The 16,952-nt window shown below is 37.5% G+C and overlaps 1 protein-coding gene across 10 annotated transcripts in view; it reads right to left on the reverse strand.

The window, feature by feature from the left end:
- Positions 1–16,952, reverse strand: part of WDR72 (WD repeat domain 72) — a 299,038-nt gene that overhangs the window by 191,706 nt on the left and 90,380 nt on the right. For all 10 annotated transcript variants that reach the window (XM_087427411.1, XM_087427430.1, XM_087427406.1 and 7 more), the window contains 2 exons: positions 11,941–12,105; positions 5,764–5,870 (listed from right to left, as the gene is read on the reverse strand). In XM_087427411.1, coding sequence (XP_087283537.1) covers positions 5,764–5,870; positions 11,941–12,105 — 272 coding nt within the window. The remainder of the gene's footprint in view (positions 1–5,763; positions 5,871–11,940; positions 12,106–16,952) is intronic.

A 16,952-nucleotide genomic window follows, 5' to 3' on the forward strand; every position in this document is an offset into this window, starting at 1 on the left:
GTGGCTAAAGCCCAGGGATGCTGCTAAACAGCCTACAATGCATGGGATGGTCTCCCACAACAAAGACTTCTTCCATGGTCCAAAATGTCATAAGCCCTGAAGTTGAGAAACCATGTTCTAGATATAGAAACAAAACGTTCCTAGTCTTTTTTTCCCTCACTGTTTATATCCAACCTTATTCCAAAAAGGATTTGAGACATGCAACTCAATAACAGGGGAAAAAATTTGTGTGTGTCTGAAAAATAAGACTGAGAGAAATGTAGAAATTGAAATAATGTATCTCAAAGGTTAAGAAATATACATCAAAAGTAAAGAAACTGAATCTTAAGCAGCCATCAATATAAAATTTTAGCTCTACAAGGAATTTGAGTGCATCTGCTCTAGGTAGGCATCAATGATCATCTGTGACTATTTTGGAAATTACACTCACAGATTCTAATTCCATGGCTCTGTTTTGGGAACCTGACACGTGGGGTTTTGTAAAACTTCTGGTCAGTTAACCTGTTGTTAGGTAAGTCTATCTCCTAACCAGTGATTCTAAACTCTGGCTATACGTTAGAATTATCAGGGAGCTTTTTAAAAATACTGACCCAACCCAGATATCAAGCCAGGCTAATTAAATCACATTTTCCAGGGTTGGAGCCTCCGCATCAGTAAAAGATCTCCTCCCAGTGATACTAATGTCTCTAAACTCTCTCGGATTCTAATGCTTTCTCTGTTTGTTTGCTTATCATCTTACCTTCTATCTTAAATTTTAAAGAAAAACCAAAAATATCGCAAAGCCAAAATTGACTCTTTGCCTATGGATTCTATTTAAGGAAAGAAATCAAATTCATTGTGTATCAAAAGCAGCATTGGCATTGTAGCTGGAACTGCACAAGTTACATACTTAATAAGAAGACGTGAAAATTAACTAATTAATTAATTAGAATGCATATTCTTCTTTTCTTTTTCAAATACTGTTCCCAAAGTTTGTACATAGTCTAAATAACCATCGCTTATAAAAAAATTAAATTTAACAATTTCCAAAATTTTTTAAATTCTTTAAGTTTTTTATTTCAATGAAAAGAAAAACATAGAGAAAAATATCTACAACATATAAAATTAGAAAATTATTAAATTCCCCCTAAAGTTCCTTAATAAAGAGCATTGTTTTCTAACTGAAATCTACATCTTTACCTCAGCACCTCAATAAAAATTCATTGAATAGACAAATAGATCAGTCACCATTCCTCCGTCCACCTTCCATCTTTCAGAAATATCCTATTGTTTCTTTGCCCCATTCCTATTCTCAAATTTGTGTGCTTATAACACTGTTATTGCTTTGCTCAAATTTTAACAAAGCATCTAAGAGGGAGAGAAGATAAACATGAATGCTTGGTTTGCCATCCTGAATTGGAAGTCCATTATATTCTTCAAATTGTCTTTTCTCTTGTCTTCCATTATACTTTTGGGTTTTCTTTGGCATTTTCAGGCTCCTCTTCCGCCTGCTTCTTAAATGTTGGTTTTCCTTAGATTTTTGTCTTAGACTTTCTTACAGTCTCACATTTTGCACTCTCTCTGGGTGAGTTATTTACTCCCAGAACTTCAGGTACCGTCTACACGCTATTGGAAGCCCAGACCTGTTCACTGAGCTCTAGATTTCCACATGCTACTAGCTATTAGATGTCTCCACCTGGATGACTTGCATGACTTCACACTCCTTTTGTTCAAAACAAAACATAACATCTTTTTTTCTTTGTTACCTATTCTCAGTGGATGGTATCATCATCACCAATGAGTTTCCCAAGTCATTCTTGACCTCACACTTTTTCTAAATGCCCCAAAGGTGGGGTACTCACTACTCAAAATATGTTCTCTGAACCAGCAGAGTCAGCATTGTCCAGGAACGTGTTAGAAATGCAAGTTCTGGAACCTCGGCCTAGACCTACTGAATCCTTACCTGCAGGAGTGGCCCAGAAATCGATATTTAAACAAGCTCTGCAAGTGATCCTAATGCAAACTCAGGTTTAAGGAGCACTGTCCTAGAAGACTCCAAGACTGGGTGCCTGCCTGTCTCTCTAGTCTCATCTCTCACTGGTGATTAAAAGTCAGTAAGAAGTAATAATCTTCTTTCTCAATGCCAAGCCTTTTTTGCCTTAAGGTTTTATTAAGTACGTATATTTATTAATATAAAATATAAATATAGCTATATCAACCTTATTTTGGCTAGTATTCATCTGATAAATGTTTTTCCATCCATTTACTTTTAACTTGTCTATGTCTTTTTGCTGTTTCTGTTTTTTTAATTGTCTAGCAATCTTTGTAATTTAACTGGAGGGCTTAGTCCCTTTACATAATTGAGATTATTGTTTTATTCAGGTTTATTTCAACTATCTTATCTTGTGCTTTCTATTTGTCCCATTTATTTTTCTCTTCTTTGGACTGAACAACATTTTTTTTCTTTTTAAATTGGAAGTTATATATTCTATTTCTTTTGTCGGTTCTTTTTGTGTGTGTGTGTGAGAAAGACTGACCCTGAGCTAACATCTGTTGCCAATCTTCCTCTTTTTTTTTTTTTTGCTTGAGGAAGATTGTCCCCAAGCTAACATCCATGCCAATCTTCCCCTACTTTGCATGTGGGATGCCGCCACAGCATAGCCTGATGAGTGGTGTGTAGGTCCATGCCCAGGATCCAAACCCGTGAACCCTGGGCCACCGGAGCACAGTGTGTGAACTTAACCACTATGCCACCGGGCCAGCCCCTCTTTTGTCTGTTCTTTTAGCAGCTACCCTGGAAGTGTCAACATGTATAATCTAGCTAAAGTCTAAAGTTAATCAACATCTTTATCTACTTCTAGAACACCAGAATAAATGGCATCTAATCACTACACTATTGTTGATTAGCAATTGTTGATTAGCATGGTGTGTATGTGTGGGAGGATGGGAGATGTATATATACAAACATATTGTCTTATTTGTTAGTGCCGTGGAGTCCATTCTGACTCCTAGCAACCCTGTGTACAGCAGAGTGGAACCCTGCCCAGTCTTTTTGTGCCATCTTCTCATCTTTCAGCACTATATCAGACAATGCTCTGCTATTCATAGGGTTTTCATGGCCAATTTTTTCAGATGTGGGTGGCCAGGTCCTTCTTCCTTGTCTGTTTTAGTCTGGAAGCTCTGCTGAAACCTGTCCACCATGGGTGACCCTGCTGGTATTTGCAATTCCAGTGGCATAGCTTTCAGCATCACAGCAACCCGCAGCCGCCATAGCCTGACAACTGACAGACAGGTGGGGTGGTTCCCCGACCAGGAAACAAACCCAGGTGCAGCGGTGAGAGCACCGAATCTTAACCACTAGACCACCAGGGCTGGCTTATTGTCTTATAGTCTGCGTTTATTTAAATTTTCTAAAAATTTTCTGGGTTTTGTTCAATATTCCTTCTTCTATCTCAGATCTCCCTTCTGAAATCAAAGTTCTTTTTACTGAAGAATATCATTTAGAATTTCATTACTTGTAGTGGGTCTCTTGGCAGTGAGCACTCAGTATTTGTCTTAAATGTTACTATTTTGCCCTCGTTTTTGGAAGATGTTTTTGCTAGAGATATAATTCTAAGTTGACAGATATTTTCTCTCAACTGTTTGAAGATATTTCACTGCTGTCTTATTTTCATTTTACTGTTGAGAAGTCAGCTCTCAGTTTAATTAATTTTCCTTTGTAAACAATCTGCTTTTTCTCACTGACTACTTTTCAGAATCTTCTCTTTTTCTTTGATATTCTGCCATTTCAACATCAAGTCTCTAGCTGTGTATTTCCTTTCATATATCCTGGAATTCAAGGGATTCTTGAATCTTAGGATTTATGCCTACAGATAAAGTAATACTTTGGGAAAAAAATGAAAAACTGAGTCATGAGGCAATTTTGGGTCCCCTCTGGTCATCTTAGAGGCAGAAATGCTAAGCCTACAGCCATATCCTGGGACTTCTCAAAGCTAGAAAATCATTGCTGTTTGGGGAATAATGGGCGAAGCCTAGTAAATTTAGTACTTCCAGCAGAGTAAATTAGGATTTGCTAAGTATGCAGTAGCTGAAGTGTAGGTACTGACTAAGAAGTATCTTATAGACGCAGGCTAAGTTTTGGACTCCAAAGGAACAGAGTTCTAGAAAATCCAAATCATTTTAGAAAAGTAAAACCAAACTAGATCCCTTGGCTGTTTAACAATCATATTTACAGGGCTCATACAGCTGAATTTATCTATCATGAAGAATATGTCTATTAACCCTAGTTTCTTTTTTGGAGCTAGGCCACTGTGGGCAAAAACCTCAAACTGGAACTCAATTATTTTCAGATCTATTTCCTACTTAGCTATTAATTTTTCTAACTCTCCAAGTAGTCTCAGAAAAAATTCACCATCCCCCAAGTTCTCTAGATTGGGAATAAATATCTCAGCATGTCTAACAGGTTTTGTGGCAGCCCTAGTGTATGAAAGCTACTGACAATTGTTAAAAAAGAATGTACTAGGGCAGTTCACGTTAGCCTCGCCCAAAGTTCAACCTAAGTATCACAATCATGGCTTTGCTATAAGCTATGAGAATAGGTACCTCTTTGATATCTGTTCCACTAGCCATTTTGTTAAACTATTCAGTTTCTACAAATTGAACACTTGATCCCTCATTATTCTTTTGAGTCTCAGAATTCAGAGCCATATAATTTCTCCTTGGGTTAAAAACAAAAAAGGAAGAAGTTCTCTTGTTTCAACCAGCAACCCAATCCGTCATTCATGAATGCATGCTGAATCGATTCCACATTCCTGAGTATACTTTGGCAAATAACTCAGCAGCAAAGTCTAGTTCATAGTGGCTCTTCCATCAGTGGGGCTTCTTCCTATAGCCAAGTCCTCTTTCATTGGAACAAACCTTGCTTCCATGAAACTGCACCCAAATCACTGTCAACGTGACTTTCCTTTCTCTTTCCCATCATTCCACTTAAAACTGAGTCCTTTCCTCTGTTCGTTTTATAATGATATCAGACAAGGATACAACATGAAGATTGTAACTAACTATTGAATTGTTTTACAATTGGATGGGTTTGCTTAAGAGCTCAAAGTGAGTTACTACATAAAAAAAGACAAGCGCCCAGACTTTTGCATTTCCAATTCTATAATAGGTGGCATTTGCCAGTATCCTTTACACAGTGAGGATGCCACAAGGCCTGATACATATGTTGAGATGTTTATTTTGGTCCCAATTCAGTAAAAAAAGAGTTTTACATTGAGTGATAGTACTGATTACATTCCTTGGGACCTTGGGTCACACAAATTACTCAACCATTCAAGATCTAAATTTTCCTAAACGTAAAAGGAGCATGTTAGGGCCCAGCCCTATGGCTTAGCGGTTAAGTGTGCGCGCTCTGCTACAGGCGGCTGGGGTTAGGATCCCGGGCATGCACCAACGCACCACTTCTCTGGCCATGCTGAGGCCGCGTCCCACATACAACAACTAGAAGGATGTGCAACTATGACATACAACTATCTACTGGGGCTTTGAAGAAAAAAAAGGAGGAGGATTGGCAATAGATGTTAGCTCAGAGCCAGTCTTCCTCAGCGAAAAGAGGAGGATTAGCATGGATGTTAGCTCAGGGCTGATCTTCCTCACAAAAAAAAAAAAAAAAGGAGCATGTTAATCACTAAAGTTTCCTTCAGCCCTAGAATTCTGTGCCCCATCATAGTTTTTAAATAGGGAGAGGGAATGGAGAGAGGTTCAAGTTCCACACATCTTACCTACCCATTTTCAGCAGCACTAACGACATAGGGCTGTTTAGAGAAGTCCCTCGCTCTTGCCAAACATGTTACTGAAGCCGAATGACCAAATAGAAGTTCTTTAGCCGAAATCTGAAAATGATGAGGGTAAGCTTTTAAACAGGTGTAAACTTTTTAGTTGAAGAATATAAACATGACTTTATATAAATATTCATAATTCTGATTAGCAAATCTTGTTATGTTTTCACTGTACATAAGTTTAAGGAAAACTGATATATGGCATATCAAAATCCACCGAATAATAAACTTCTCCATAGAGGAATTGTGTTGTACACATTTTTTTTGTTTGTTTTTGGCTTTGTATCCATCACGAAACCTAGATGACTGCCAGACCTGTTTTACAACATCTAGGTTTTGAATACAAATGTCATTGCTGATGTTTACTATGTATAAAATGTACCTCAAATGATAGTAGCATATTAACGTGCAAATTTCAGAATTTAGAAATGAGTTTACAAAATAATACAAAGAAAAGTTTACCCTTTTTGTAACCATTACAATACCTTATTTGGCTTCTTTCCTTAGAAATAATTAAATTAATTTTTCTACATTAAAAATAAAATTGCAATTAAGCTATTATTTAAAATGCTACTGTTTTTCTCCTATATTTGAATTTAAAACTATGGCACCAAGGGCTAATTCTTCCATTATCCCATGTGTGAAAGAAGTCTATTCTTTAGTATTTTGTAAAACAAGATTATAAAAATCAAACTACAAAACAGAAAACATGTAAGATCCCCTCAAATGGAGAAGAGGTTGTCAATAAGAGACTAAAAATTTAATTTGAATGACTAGAAAACTATGGTCAATAAAACTTGTGTCATGGGTAATAAAAATCTATTTTCCAAATGAATTAATATTCATTATGTTTCTGAACTATGCAAACATATATGTAGCTGATAACACAACCATATCAGTGAGGACAAATTATTTCATAACATAATTGTTCTCTGCCTTTATCTTATTTCTATCATAATCAGAAATATTTCTTTAAAAGGTCTGTTATCAGACTAAATTTCTAGTGCTACAAAGAGGGTTTATGGTTGATCAGAATCACTTACAACCCAAGTGCTGACTCTCTACATTTTTCCTGGGACATTCAGAAGGTTCCATCTCAGAAAACAACATAATATCTTTCCCCATCATCATACTTGGAAACGCATACCCCCATGAATTTAACCCCTTTCCAGTATACATAAGCCAAATCAAACAAAGAATGAGGGCTCATCAAGGATGTTCCCTCCTCCAGAGAAAATCCACTATGAACAAAATATCAGAATGGAACACCATTGCCTTTCATATGAAGTCCTCAGTCTGCTGCTAAATCCCCTCATGTAGTTCAACAAGCTGTTACAATTCACTATAGTCTCCTCATTTTATCACATTCTAGACCTGTTGTGAAGAATAACAAAAAAATTCTACAATCATACCTAGTCATTGTCATGATGAAATCCAGGAGATCTTTACTTCTGTTCTTTGTCTCTACCTCTGTGAACCATTGGTCACCCCCCACTCCCACCCCAGGCACTTCCAACAGCACAGTGGGAAAGGGAAAAAGAACACACAGGTTGATGAGCATCTACTACCACATTCGAGGCACTGGTCCAACTACAACAGTGTTTAATGCCCATTTCACAGGTGGGAAAATTGAGGTTCAAAGAATATAAGTTATTTGCCCAATACCACAGAGTTGGTAAATATCAGAGCTAGAACTTGACCCAGATACCCATTCTTTCTTTCTACACAACATTGCTATTCTTCATTTTGTCATTTTTGTGTTGCCATCTGAATACTAAACAGGAAGAAAAATACAATATAGCACAAGTAAGGGAATATATCTGAGAGGATGTTCAATTCACCTTTTTCTATGCTTAAAGATACAATGAAAACCAGCAATCAATATCAGGAAACCCAGGTGAGGAAGTTCCTAGCATGGGACTTGGAGAGACTCCTCATTAACGAACCTCACAAAGTTCTGGGGAAACTAGAGGGCTCTGGGGGTCAGACTCTGAGCCTGGAAGCAGCATGCATAATCTAGGCATGTGATGAGAAGCCCAGCACAGGGAAACACTTATTCTCCAACTCCCCTGCACCCTGCCACCCCACCACCCATGGACAGGGAAAGACTGAGATGTGCACCCAAGCCCCTAATGTATACTTGGATACTCTAAGATGTCCAGAACTTCTTTCCCTTCCTATTACTAATCCTTATACAACTACATGATAGCATCATCCCACCAGTCCCATCCATCACCCAAATCCCAAATCTGGAAGGTATCCTCGACTGTGCCTGCTCCTTTATCCCACATCCAGTTGGTGGCTCAACTCTGTCCATTCTCCCTTTTTAACATCTTTCCACATTTCATCTCCTCTTCATTCCCATTGTCACTGACTTGGTTCATGCTTGAAAACTTTCTTGACTAAATTACTATAGAAGGCTCCTGCCCCTAGTCCCTGTCCCTTATCTCATCTCCATGTCCCTTCAATATGCCCTTCACATTAATACCAAGTGATAGTCTAAATCACAAATATAACAAAACAGTATTATGACATCTCATCCCATAAAACATCCTCAAAATCCCTTAATATCACCACTGCTTTTAACCAGCATGTGGTATTAGCTCTTGCTAGTTTAAAAAAAAAAATCTAAACCCCTCAGCACGTCAGATTCCACGTTGAGTCTGCTCCATCCCTTCCAGGTGAGCCTATCACCTCTAACTTACCCCCTATGTTCCAGGTCTACTCAACTACATTTACCAGTTCCCTGAAGGCAAAATATTCATGCTTTTCATACACACTTATCATTCTCTGACTGCAGTATCCTCCCACTATCTTTTCCTGTTCAAGTCCTGGGCATAATTTAGAATTCAGGTCAAGCATCACCCTCAGAAAGACTTTCCCTTCAAAACCACACTGAGATACCTTCACAATGATAGGATGGCTATTATAAAACAAAAAACAAATGAACTAAAAAGGAAATAACAAGTGTTGATGAGGATGTTGAGAAACTGGAACCCTTGTATACTGCTGGTGGGAATGTAAAACAGTGCGGCCACTATGGAAAACAGTTTGGCAGTTCCTCAAAAAATTTAAAATAGAGGAGCTGGCCAGGTGGCGTAGTGGTTAAGTTCACGTGCTCCGCTTCAGCAGCCCGGGGTTCGCAGGTTCGGATCCTGGGCCCAGACCCATGAACTGCTTATCAAGCCATGGTGTGGGAGGCGTCCCATATAAAGTAGAGGAAGATGGGCACGGATGTTAGCCCAGGGCCAATCTTCCTCAACAAAATGAGGAGATTTGGCAATGGGTATTAGCTCAGGGCTAATCTTCCTCACAAAAATATACATATATATATTTAAAATAGAACTACCATATGATCCAGCAATCCTACTTTTAGGTATAACCCCAAAGAAGTAAAAGCAGTGACTTAAACAGATATTTGTACACCCAGGTTCATAGCAGCAGCATTCACAATAGTCAAAATGTGGAAGCAACCCAAGTGTCCCTTGATGGATGAATGGATAAACAAAATGCGGTATATACACACAATGGAATATTATTCAGCCCTAAAAGGAAATTCTGACACATGCTACAACATGGATAAACCTTGAGGACATTATGCTTAGTGAAATAAGCCAGTCACAAAAGGATATATACTGTATGATTCCACTTACATGAGATATGTACAGTAGTCAAATTCATAGAGACAGGAAATATCCCACTGCTTTACAACTTCCTATTTACAAGTCTGTCTTCTACACTAGACTGAGAAACTTGAAAGAGAGATCTGTGCCTAGAACAAAAAGCATCTGTGTAATTTGTCTAACGACTCTGTAAGTAAGTGTCCTTAGGTTTGTTTTTCCACTTTATATGATGGCAAGTATTCTCTTACCTAAATCCTCTTGGATCGGGGAAGAGGCTTTCCAAATTCAGTATGAAAAGAAAATAAATGGCTTCCAGGTCACTTTACACCCCCTCCTTGTAACTTCCTTCTTCCCTTCCTGCTGTCCTGCCCTTGATATGCCATTGGCCTCAGGCTGCCCTACAGCCATAATCTCCCATGTCTTCAAAGCCTCCCCTCTTCTTCCTCTGCCCAAACTATTCCTTTATTAATATAAATTTTTTAAATACAAATCAAATTAAACTACCAAGCATTAAAATATGAATGGTGAACCACTCACTTGACTGTCTTATAGACAGCAAGAAGATTTGTTGAGATTCAAAAATGCCCTTGATTTTTGAAAAGCCTAGAGTTTCCCTGCTAATAGTTGATCTGTTGTCATGTAGGGGTGAGATTCATAAGAAAAATAAAAGAAGATGTTTATTCTTTCTGGTCCTATGGTTAGCCATAGAAAATGTGAAGGAAAACTCTCACGTGGAAAATCTCACATTCATACTAATTGGTATTATACTCATGTTGTTAACTGTCTCACAATGTCCTGACAGTGAATTCCCAAAACATGAAGCTGATCAATCCCCTACTTACATCTCCTCAATGGTTCTCCTTATTTTTTTCCACCCCTGCCGATCCGATTCCTATTCCCACCCGATACCCACTGTAGATTTCTCAATATCGGAACTATTGGCATTTTGGATGGGATAGTTCTTTGTTGTGAGGGGCTGTCATGTGCACTAATGGATGTTTAAAGCATCCCTGGCCTCTACCCACTAGATGACAGTAGCATTCCCCTTCCTCCAGTTGTGACAACAAAAAAACATCTGCAGACATTACCAAGTGTCTCTTGGGGCGCAATATCACTGTCTGTTAAGAACCACATAGCCTGAGCAAAAAGACTTGCTCCTAAGAAAAGCACGGCATAACTTCTCCCACTGAAGATGTAGTGCAGACCACTCCCTACTTAGAGCACTTTGTATTGTAACACAACTGCACTGCATTAGCCTATGTCTGTCCTCTACTACAATGCAACCTCTTGGGCAGCCAACACAAGGTCTTATTTGTGTTTGAACTCAGGTACCTAGCACCACACCTAACTTATAATATGCACTCAATAAATGCATTTTGAATAAATTCCAGAAACATATGTAAAAAGATAGAGATGTTAGAATCCCAAATTCTTAAGCTTATAGTAACTTACATATTACAAGACACTTACTCCAGCCAGAAAACACCACACTTCAACATTAAAAGTAGTTCAGACATTTTAAGGCATTTAGGAGTCTGAGTTTAAACTATAAGAGATAATAAATGTGAAGACCAATTTTCAAAGCTCAACTGTTGCAACAATACCAGTTCCTTCTTTCAGGAATGTTCATAAACATTGAGCTGAGCTGGTTTGCTATGTAGTTCTTGGCAGTCCTGTAGTGTAACTGTTCAGTGATGGGAGATGTTAATTAATTACACTATAAAATAGAATTACAATTAATTGTTAATTTAGGTTTTAAAGTGCCAAACTTTAAAGGCTAAAAATCGTCTTTGATCTTTAAAAGGCTTCTTAATGAGGGCAATATACTTTAAGTACATCATTAGTTTAAATGTTCAAATTGGGTCTAGGGGCTGCGAGAGCTAAGCAAATATCTATTCCAATATGTTAAATGTTTATGACTTGGGACAGGGACAATTAATTGTTAATCAATGGGCCAAATCCTAGGTGAGGTCAGGTTCTGAAATAGCAGGATGACAATAGTAAATTGGATTTAGAGCTTTTGATGCGATCTGTAAAAATCACAGGCAGGCAGAGACTAAAAGAATCCCAAGAAGGCCAAACTGACAGAAATACCCAGATAATTAAGATATTACTCATTTAGTTAATAGTGGTTTTCAAGGATACCCTTTGTTTAGATTAATGAGCAATAATTTTTAGAATTATACTTACATGTCTGTAGTTCAGTTACTTAAGCATATAATTCAGGATATAAAATAGTAAAACTCAGCATAGCTTAAAGGGTGATAACACTTAGCTGGTAGCGAAGATTAGCAATATTCACAATATAATTTTTCAATATGATCTTGATACACCATAAAATACTTAATTTTCTCCAAATTCAGAAGTAAAACCAATTTATTACTTCAGTAAACATCTTTTTAACAATCATGCAAACCTTCCACTGCCATTGCAGGTAGAAGAAGCAAGCTGTGTTTATTTTGTGAGCGTTGTCTGTTTCAATATTAATCTTTTTCACTAACCTTTAGCTCAGGTGAGAGAGTCCAGAGACACAGCTGCCCCTCTTGGCTTCCAGTCACCATTGTTTGCTGGTCATCGGTGATCATGATGGCAGTGATGCTGTGCGGAGGGGCCTTCTTTCCCCAGAGAGCCACTGCCTGCAAGGAGGGCCTCATGTTGAGTGAATCCTGGACCATAGACAAGGGAAGAAGTGTACACAGTCATCATTCTTAAATTTGGGGAACTGGTCATATCACAAGGTGGATTTATGATGACATAAACTTTAACCACACGTTCTCCCAGAGCTATGGAAAAGGGCACTTCCCCATCAGTTAGAGGAGACATTGAAATTACGATGCCCATCCATCGTTAATCCATCAAAGAGGAATGACTTTTATTCCAATTCTTGATTATTGATGCTGATGAAGAGAAGACTAGGAAAAGTCTACCCACTCCACCCACTATGGGTGATCCTGACCCACAGTAGAATATTCTACTATTGATATGAATATGAAATCCAGTAGAATATGAGTACTCTACATCCTACAGATTATTATATTCCATATACAGAAAGCTGTCTGTTTTATATTCTGTATATATTCTTATAAGCTATCTTATATTCTGTATATAAAATATAATATTCTATTCTACAGAATAGAGCTGTTTACAAACTATAATTTGAAGACAGCTTTGCAAACTCTCTCTCCCCAGAAATATCATCTCATCTAGGTAACAAATATCTGAACTTTGCTATTGAAAAGTAAATCTCTTCCAAAAAAGTTTCCTAGTCTTCAAAGACTCATATATGACTGTCATGATTTCTGCCATATTCATGCTCTATCTTTACTATTTACAATAATAATTTTTATTTTTATATTTATATTTAGTATCTTCCTAAACAATACTTTTCAAGAAATCACTACCTTCATGTGTGAGTTACAAGGGTTAAAGTGAATGCATAATTACCAAAAACTGCTTGCCTGTGTACCACCCAAAATAATATGAAATATAATCCAATGATATGAGCATTACATTTTGTGAAACATTGAGTTAAATGTTCTCCAAATAGGCATTCTTTTCTGAAATACAAAAAACTGGGGTATGAATAACATTTTAAGTCCTTAGAATAAATTAATAAGGTTTCTCCTTAGAAGTGTATATTTAATCTCATTAAAAATGTCAAAGATACCAGAAAGGAGAACGATACCAAGTTTACTTCCATATTTGCCTTGAGAAAGTTAAGACAATGAAAACCTTCTGTCCTGCAGGATTTCTGGTACTAAAGTAGAAAGGGTAAATACCAATATAAGTTTTAAAAACTCGTGTACACATTATTTATAATGTTCAGTTACACACACATACACACGTAAACATGGTATGCATTGACACTATGAACACAAATTCAATATGGGCAGTTAATGGGTTAACATAAACTGGTTACACTCAAAATTTTACCAGTAGTTCAATTGTTTGGAATTTAGTACCTTGTTCTTCATGGCTCACTTCTTAGGCCAGTTCACAAGTCTATGTAATCTATAATTTATTGTTCTATTCTTAGCACAGTACCCAAACACAATGAAACCAAGATTTCTATAGAAAAAGCACTGAGCACTGCAATTCAGAATATCAGGACCGCACATATTAACCATATTACTGAGCTAACCAAAGAGTTCTAGTTTCAAACAACACTATAATCTAAACTTAGACCTCTTTTGCTTCAAAGAGAAATAATGCATTATGTATTTTTTAAATTGTTGTTTCAGGACCAAGCTTGCAAATAAGTCTAGGAAATTCCAAGAAATAAAAATATAAGAGAAACCTGAAACTGGAGCTGAGTCAGTTTATGGCTCTGTTAGCTGGGGGTTTGAGTGTTCATCTTCAAGTAAGGACAGGAGCAAAGCCCTCCAGAAGTAACTTAGCTCAATGAAACGAGAAGCAGAAAAACTCCAACACTACCACAGGAAGATAAGGAAGCTTATTCCCAAATATCCCCAGAAAAATATGCCAAGCCTGAACCACAAAACAGGTTTGGAGTAAAAAAATATCATTATATATCATGCCAGAATCCCCGTGTGAAGAAATCCATGTAAATAACTGTTCCCAGGTCAATGACACCACCGGGAGGTCTGTTAATAATACTTCACATCTATTAGAATATCTCAAATTGTTTTTTTTAAAAGATCATGCCAAGTATTAAGAAGAATGTAGAACAACTAGAACACATACGTTGCTGACAGGAATGTTAAGATGGAAAACAGTTTGGCAGTTTCTTATGAAATCAAACATATGCCTAGTACTTGACCCAGTCAATCCATTCCTAGGCTCTTACCCAAGAGAAAAAAAAGCATATGTTTATACAAAGACTTCTACAGGTGCAGTTTTCTTTATAATACCAAAATCTGGACACAACTCAAATGTTCATCAACAGATGAATGGATAAACAAATTGTGGTACAGCCAAACAATGGAATACTATTCAGCAATAAAAAGTAATGAACTGTTGATTCTCAGAATATGGATGAATTTGAAAATAATTATGTCAAGTGAAAAAAATAACTAAAAATAATATATACTGTATGATTCCATTTGTATGAAATTCTAGAAAATTCAAATTAATCTAGAATACTAGGAAACAGGTCAGTGGTTGCCTACGGATAGGAAGAAAGGACAAGGAGGAGTGAGATTACAAACAGGAATTGAGGAAACTCTTGAAGATGGTAGACATGTTCATTATTTTAATTGTGATGATGTCTTCATGAGTGAATACATACATCAAAACTTATCAAACTGTACACTTTCAAAACATATGTATATACATACAAATATACAATTATATTTTAATAAAGCTGTTAGAAAAAAAAGAAAGTATTTTGGAAGACATTTCCATAACCAAGATTGCATAGGATTTCCACAGAAACAACCCCAGTGGCAAAGATCACAATTAAAAATTACAAAACATTCGAGAAAATAATAAACTGTGATCAAACAGAGCAACTAGTATCCCAGGAACTAATAAGAAAACAATCCAAAAATGTATTGCAAAAGAAGAACAAATATATTAAATTATTATAAACTATTAAAGAGACAAATGAAGAAATGTAAAACCCTAAGAAAAAAAGACAGCCTATAAAAAAATAAACAGGTAGAATTTTAAAAGAAACAAACACTACCTGTAGAAATAAAATATAATCATTGGAATATAACAAAAGCCAATTAAGAGGATAAATCAGAATAGACTCAAGTGAAGAAGCAATAAATTTAAAGGTAATTCTCAATAATTACACAGAATACAGCAAGAAGTGGTAAAGAAACAGAAAATGTTGAGTGAAAAAAATCAGAAATTAACGTTAATCAGAGATATTAAGAGCTATAGATGACAGAATGAAAACACTCAACATTTATCTAACATAAGCTCCAAAAAAATGTAGAACTCTTTCCCTTTTTGGCTATTTCAGTCCTAAAACCATCAGGTAGAAAAAGCATGAGTAGGGTGTGGGAGCTCAAATTGCATTAGGAGGCATCCTTATAGGAGAAGCATGTGGAGTCAGAGCCCAGAGAAGATGTATAGGGTGTTCAAACATGGGGCAGCCCCACGTGAGGGCCCAAGCAGGACGAAGGGGGATAATGTGTGCAACGCTGTCTTATACCAGGTGTTGGAGCCTGAGCAGGGTAAGGAAGGAGTTCACATAATGAGGTGCCTCAACATGGGGTGTCATGAGCCTAAGAGGGGTGAGGATGGCGAAGGAAGTGGCCTTGGCGTGGGAGGTCAGAGCCCGTGCAGGGTGAGAAGAATACTCATATGGACAGGAGATCCAGTGTGGAGTGATAGAGCCCAAGCAGGTGATGATGGTGTTCACGCTGGGTAAGGAGGTACTGGCACAGGGGTCAGAGGCTGGGCAGAGGGAGGAGGACGTCCATTTATAAGGCTGGCCTGGCACAGAGTGCTGGAGCCCAGAGAGGATAAGGAAGGTGTGCATGCTGGGGGAAGTTCATAGTGAAGGAAAGTGTAACCATAGTGAAGGAATACAGGGGGCAGAACAGGGTATTCACATGTGGGGACAATGGACAGCTCCACAAGGGATGATGAAGCCTTATAATGATCAGGAAGGCATGCATATAGAGGACAGGGCAGCAGCATTTACAGAAAATTGGTTACTTACAGGGTAATTGATCCAATAATTAATATATTAATAGGATAATAGGAACCAGATTTCTTACTGTCAGAAAAGGGAGTCAGAAATATAGAAAGGAAGAAAAGTAGAATGATCCCTGTGGTGTTGGAGTGGAATCAGAGGTATTGGTGTGAAATAAATGTAGATGTAAATAGACACACACACACACACACACTTTTCTTATCTCTGTTCGCTGAGGGCCTAGGAGCAGCAGCAATGGCAATGAGCTCACTTAGCATCTTCTAAACACACTATTCTCTGTAAGAGGAACCAGAGTTTCTTGGGAAGTTGGTTGATTCCAGGGCTGGAGCAGGGAAAAATACAAGATGATACCAGAACATGTTGTTGAAAGCAAGGAAGTGCTCTATGAGTGAGGGAGACATAGCAAAAAGACACAGAAGCCAGCTTGAAGAGGCTTCCACTGGCAAATTATGGACAATGTGAGCATCAAAATAAATAATGCTAGGAATAGATTATAACTCCTTGGATAAAATAGGAAACCATGATTTCATACTGATAATTACTAATTACAAAGAGAAAAAAGAGTAACTTTACAGTGGAAAAGCCTAGCAGACACCACCTTACTCAAGTGTTGAAAGCTAACCACCAGCGACAGGACAAATCAAATTCATGTGCCATGTGAGAGGATGCACTGAGAAGAACATGGCATCATTTCTGTGATATTCCTGCCAAAGACACATGACCTGAATCTAATCACGACAAACACAAGTTGAAGTACTCTCTACAAAATGACGGGCCTGTAATCTTCTAACATGTCAAGGTCATGAAAGTCAAAGGAAGACTAAGAAACCACGCCAACTAGAGAAAACTCAGGAGACACGACAACTAAAAGTAACCCGTGAT

This window comes from Ceratotherium simum, chromosome 3 (assembly GCF_057802395.1).
Source record: "Ceratotherium simum simum isolate JZ-2026a chromosome 3, ASM5780239v1, whole genome shotgun sequence".
Taxonomy (NCBI): domain Eukaryota; kingdom Metazoa; phylum Chordata; class Mammalia; order Perissodactyla; family Rhinocerotidae; genus Ceratotherium; species Ceratotherium simum.